Source organism: Nerophis ophidion, linkage group LG28 (genome assembly GCF_033978795.1).
Source record: "Nerophis ophidion isolate RoL-2023_Sa linkage group LG28, RoL_Noph_v1.0, whole genome shotgun sequence".
NCBI classification, from domain to species: Eukaryota; Metazoa; Chordata; class Actinopteri; order Syngnathiformes; family Syngnathidae; genus Nerophis; species Nerophis ophidion.
The window spans coordinates 10,788,019-10,793,746 of NC_084638.1; the positions used below are offsets into that span (position 1 = coordinate 10,788,019).

The 5,728-nt window shown below is 46.2% G+C and overlaps 1 protein-coding gene across 2 annotated transcripts in view; it reads left to right on the forward strand.

Annotated features, from left to right (window-relative positions):
- The first annotated feature begins 202 nt into the window (after window positions 1-202).
- The window catches only part of prmt5 (protein arginine methyltransferase 5), a 23,396-nt gene continuing 17,870 nt past the window's right edge, over window positions 203-5,728 (forward strand). For both annotated transcript variants that reach the window (XM_061890208.1, XM_061890209.1), the window contains exons 1-5: window positions 203-355; window positions 536-654; window positions 3,199-3,284; window positions 3,375-3,509; window positions 3,587-3,699. In XM_061890208.1, coding sequence (XP_061746192.1) covers window positions 258-355; window positions 536-654; window positions 3,199-3,284; window positions 3,375-3,509; window positions 3,587-3,699 — 551 coding nt within the window. In that variant the 5' untranslated portion in view covers window positions 203-257. The remainder of the gene's footprint in view (window positions 356-535; window positions 655-3,198; window positions 3,285-3,374; window positions 3,510-3,586; window positions 3,700-5,728) is intronic.

A 5,728-nucleotide genomic window follows, 5' to 3' on the forward strand; every position in this document is an offset into this window, starting at 1 on the left:
CGGTCTCAGTCAAAAGCCCTTGTTAAAGAAACACTCACAGTGTAATACATTTATTTTTTTTTATTCACTTCCATGTCAAAAATCATCATTTTTCGTTTGTAAGACTTAAATATGCTGTCGATATTTCTCTTTTTTAAAATACCTTCAGAGCGTATGCAAATTAGGAAATACGTCATCGCGCATAAGCAACCAATAGCGGCTCTCCTTACTGAAGAGTGGAAAATTGCTGTTTGTTAGCGGGACCTATCTGCCAAGTCATGGCGTCCGGCAGCACGGGCACCAGGGTGTCCTGCGGAAGAGATTTAAATTGTGTGCCGGAGGTCGCCGACACATTGGCAGCGGTCGCCAAACTCGGGTGAGAAAGAATGTGCTAAAGCGTCCAAATTAGGAGGGAAACGGCAGACGACGGAACAAAAGCTGCCTTTTGCTAAGCTAGCCGGCGAGCATCCAGCACGTGGCTTCATTTTGGAACGATACAAATGTGCCGATTTGATATTCTGTTTGGAAAAAAAAAAAGTTTGCTTTTCCTCCGCAGGTTCGACTTCGTGTGCATGCCCCTCTTCCACCCGAGGTTCAGGAGGGAGTTTGAGCTGGAACCCGCTAAATCTCGACCCGGTGCCCATACACGCTCCGACCTGCTGCTGTGTGGACGAGGTCAGAACTTATGTCCCGTCCTTATATTTACTCAATTCGTCTGTGTCGATACTGTCTTAGGACAGTGGGGGGTCAAACTCATTTTAGATCGGGATACACTAAAGCATCAGTTCCATCCATACAATCCATCCATTACCACCGCTACAATCGGGCAGAAGGCGGGCTACACCCTGGACAAGTCTCCCTCTCATCACAGGGCCAACACAGATAGACAACATTCACACACTAGGGACCATTGAGTGTTGCCAATCAACCTATACCCAGGTGCATGTCTTTGGAGGTGGGAGGAGCCTATCCCCAGGTGCATGTCTTTGGAGGTGGGAGGAGCCTATCCCCAGGTGCATGTATTTGGAGGTGGGAGGAGCCTATCCCCAGGTGCATGTCTTTGGAGGTGGGAGGTAGCCGGAGTACCCGGAGGGAACCCACGCAGTCACGGGGAGAACATGCAAACTCACACAAAAAGATCCCCAGCCCGTGATTGAACCCAGGACCACTCAGGACCTTCGTGTTGTGAGGCAGACGCACTAACCCCTCTGCCAGCGATATAATGTGTATATATATATATATGAACCATGGACTCGGACATGGAGGCGCTGATTCTCATCCCGGTCGCTTCACACTCTGCTGCGAACCGATCCATTGAGAGCTGAAGATCCGGTCAGATGAAGCCATCAGGACCACATCATCTGCAAAAAGCAGAGACCTACTCCCGTGGCCACCAAACCAGATACCCTCAATCCCCTGACTGCGGCTAGAAATTCTGTCCATAAAGGTTATGAACAAATTCGGTGACAAAGGGCAGCCTTGGCGAAGTCTAACCCTCACTCGAAAAGTGTCCGACTTACTGCAGGCAATGCGGACTGAGCTGATTCCCATCCCGGTCGCTTCACACTCAGCTGCGAACCGATCCAGTGAGAGCTGAAGATCTTGGCCAGATGAAGTCATCAGGACCACATCATCTGCAAAAAGCAGAGACCTAATCCTGCAGCCACCAAACCAGATACCCTCAATCCCCTGACTGCACCTAGAAATTCTGTCCATTAAAGTTATGAACAGAATCGGTGACAAAGGGTTCAACCCTCACTGGAAACGGGTCCGACTTACTGCCGGCAATGCGGACCCAGCTCTGACACTGATCGTACAGGGAGAGGACCGCCACAATCAGACAGTCCGATACTCTCTGAGCACTCCCCACAGGACTTCCCGGGGTACATGATCGAATGCCTTCTCCAAGTCCACAAAGCACATGTAGACCGGTTGGGCAAACTCCCATGCACCCTCAAGAACCCTGCCGAGAGTATAGAGCTGGTTCACAGTTCCACAACCAGGACGAAAACCACACTGGGAAGCCTGTAGTTGATTTTTATTAAATGTTATGTTTTTATCAATAAGTGATAGCAGGGACCCTGCCATTCAAATATTTTGTGTCCGTAAAACACACACACAGCAAAATGAGCTAACATTACGCTAAAACCTGATTAGTCTTCACCTCAAGCCAGAACTGCGAGCGAGCTGAGCTGCAGTTTAAGTTTCTAGAACAGGGGTAGGGAACCTGTGGCTCTTTTGATGACTGCATCTGGCTCTCAGATAAATCTGAGCTGACATTGCTTAACACGATAAATAATGAGTAATTCCACTTGTAATCACAGTGTTAAAAATAACATTCAAAATATAAAATATTGTCATGCATTTTTATGTTTAAGAAGTTGGTAAGAAGTCATTTATTTATTATTGGTTAGTGTGGGGCTTGCCCTCCAGAGGGTTCTTCAGACCACCAAGCACTGACATGAGAGCCAGTTTCAGGGTTACAGTATTGTTTTATTTTTCAATAAGTCTCTCAGTTGCTTTCCAGCAATTGTCTTTTTCTCTTTCGTTCTCTTGGTTTCTAGCCCCAAGCCGGTCTCTCCTCCTGGCTGCTGCTTATAACATAGCGACAGGTGATCAGATAAAAAGGCCCAGGTGGGCCGTCTACGCACCTGTCGCTGAATTAGAGGCCTGTCCTGTCAACACCCTGCTTCGCTGCAGGCCCGCAGGCCACGCCCCCTCCGCAGTTAGCTTCAGAATAACAATGTTATTACAAAGAATAAGAGACCTATTATACTCTAGAAATGTTGGTCTTTCTTAAAAATGCACGCATTTTGTTGTGTTCAGTGTTAAAAATATATATTATATGGCTCTTACGGAAATACATTTTAAAATATTTGGCTTCTTGGCTCTCTCAGCCAAAAAGGTCCCCGACCTCTGTTCTAGAAGGTCTACGGGCTCATAGGGATGTTAGTAGTAGTTGACTGGGAGGTGTTTAGTATCATTTGGGGAGAGTACGCTGCCTTATGCTCACCTGCTAAACACTTATCTCCTCGACGCTGAAGCTTTTACTACATGCGCTCTGAATACACACTGCTGATTGGCTGTTACCGCTATATATGTAACCAATCAGATGCTTGTGTGGGTGGGACCATGCTGGGTGCTGAGACAGAGGCAGAAGAAGCAAAGCAAGTCATTGAAAGATAACAGCATGTTGTGTCTTATGTCCTCTTCTTTTAGATTGGAATACTCTTGTCGTCGGGAAGCAGTCGCCATGGATCGACACGGATTCGGAAATCGAGACCGTACGCAGAAACTCCGAAGCAGTAAGTTGCAATCATTGTGTTTATCTCCTTCCTTCTACGAGGCCAATATCATCGTTCAATAGCCATCGTTCCTTGTATCATTCTCCCCAGGCTCTGGCACAGGAGCTCCACTTCTCTGCTTACTTGGGTGTGCCGGTCTTCATGATCCCTCTGAACGGACCCCATAAAGCCAACCTGGCACGTGTGCTGCTTAACCATATCCAGTCAGGACACCACACCACAAATGTGCGTAGAGAGTATCGGAAGAATCCATGATACTGGAAAAAAATGGCTGAATGTCTGCTATCCCCTTTTTCTTTTAGTTTTGGATTCGAGTTCCACTTCTGGCTCCTGAAGACATGCGGGAGGATCTGATCGAGAATGAGCCCGTCAAGTGTGATGATGAAACAACTGTGGATGAGAAGACTTGGAACTGGTTGGTTTAAAGCAGACCTGGGAAAATCAAGGCCCGGGGGCCACATGCGGCCCTTTAAGCTTTTCAGTCCGGCCCGCTGACATTCTCAAATATTTTTTTTAGATCTTTAAGATGGAAAGTGTAGCTGCCATTATGACGTGCAGTGATGTTTTCTAATGAACGTGCATCCTTACATTAAACACCCCCGCCCCGCCCACCTCAACCGACGCATGGTGGTAGCGGTGGTGTATAATGCACCCCGGAGAGTTAGGGATGCATGGGATTCTGGGTATTTGTTTTGTTGTGTTAGGGTGCGAATGTTCTCCCGAAATGTTTGTCATTCTTGTTTGGTGTGGGTTCACAGTGTGGCGCATATTAGTAAGAGTGTTAAAGGCCTACTGGGACGGCGTGGTGCAGTGGCAGAGTGGCCGTGCGCAACCCGACTATCCCTGGTTCAATCCCCACCTAGTACCAACCTCGTCACGTCCGTTGTGTCCTGAGCAAGACACTTCACCCTTGCTCCTGATGGGTGCTGGTTAGCGCCTTGCATGGCAGCTCCCTCCATCAGTGTGTGAATGGGTAAATGTGGAAGTAGTGTCAAAGCGCTTTGAGTACCTTGAAGGTAGAAAAGTACAACCCATTTATCATTATTTACTGAAAGCCACTACTACCGACCACGCAGTCTGATAGTTTATACATCAATGATGAAATACGGCCTTTTTAGTTTACTAAATTGCAATTTTAAATTTCCCGCGAGTTTCTTGTTGAAAATGTCGCAGAATGATGACGCGTGACGTCACGGACTGTCAGGAAATATTAGCGCTGCACCACTAGCGGCTAAAAGTTGTCTGCTTTAATCGCATAATTACACAGTAACTTGGACATCTGTGTTGCTGAATCTTTTGCAATTTGTTTGATTTAATAATGGAGACTATAGAGAACATTGCTGTTGGTGGAAAGCGGTGGATTGCAGCTGTCTTTAGCACCGAGACACAGCCAGTGTTTCTTTGTTTGTTGTGAGGCAGAGCGGTCAAGCAAACATGTTTTATCTACGCCAACCAGCATGTTTTTGGATGGGGAAATTGTGATATATATATATATATATATATATACATATCTTACCGGAGACATCAGTGGATTATTCGTCCTGCAGCAGCTGTCAAAAAAGGCAGCTGTGAGCTTGGCTCCTCGGCTTCTCTCTGAGACACTGCGTGTTCACCGCAGACATCCGACCTCTAGGTATGTCTTTACAATCTTTAAAATCTCACTAAAACACTATTAAAACAATAAGCAGATAAGGGATCTTCCAGAATTATCCTTGTAAATGTGTCTAATTACATCTGAAACGCTCACAACGCCGCCGCCCAAAGAGTCACTTTTTTTTTTTCTAGTCCTTCACTATCAATATCCTAATTCACAAATATTTCATCCTCACCCAAATTAATTGGGAAGTTGTCACTTTCTCTGTCCGAATTGCTATTACCGCTGGAGGCTCCCATTAAAAACAATGTGAATATGTGTGGAGATCTGCAACTCGTGACGTCACGCGCACATACTTCCGGTAAAGGCAGGGCTTATCTATTAGCGACCAAAAGTTGCGAACTTTATCGTGGATGTTCTCTACTAAATCCTTCCAGCAAAAATATGGCAATATCGCGAAATGATCAAGTATGACACATAGAATGGACCCGCTATTCCCGTTTAAGTAAGAAAATCTCATTTCAGTAGGCCTTTAAAGTTGTTCAAACGGCCACCCTCAGTGTGACCTCTATGGCTGTTGAACAAGTATGCCCAAGAGCCACATACAACTACAGACATTGCTGGCAACTTGTTTGTACAGGTGGTTGAGGGCACTTAAGGCTCCCTTTTTATTGTTGGTTGGATGAAGATTAGCAGACATTCTAAAACAGGGGTGCCCATTACGTCGATCGCGAGCTACCAGTCGACCGCGGGGGGTGTATCAGTCGATCTCCAGCCAGGCTTTTAAAAAAAATAGACCTAAAAATTAGTGATCATCAATCTTCACCAAGACGTCACTTAAATGACATTC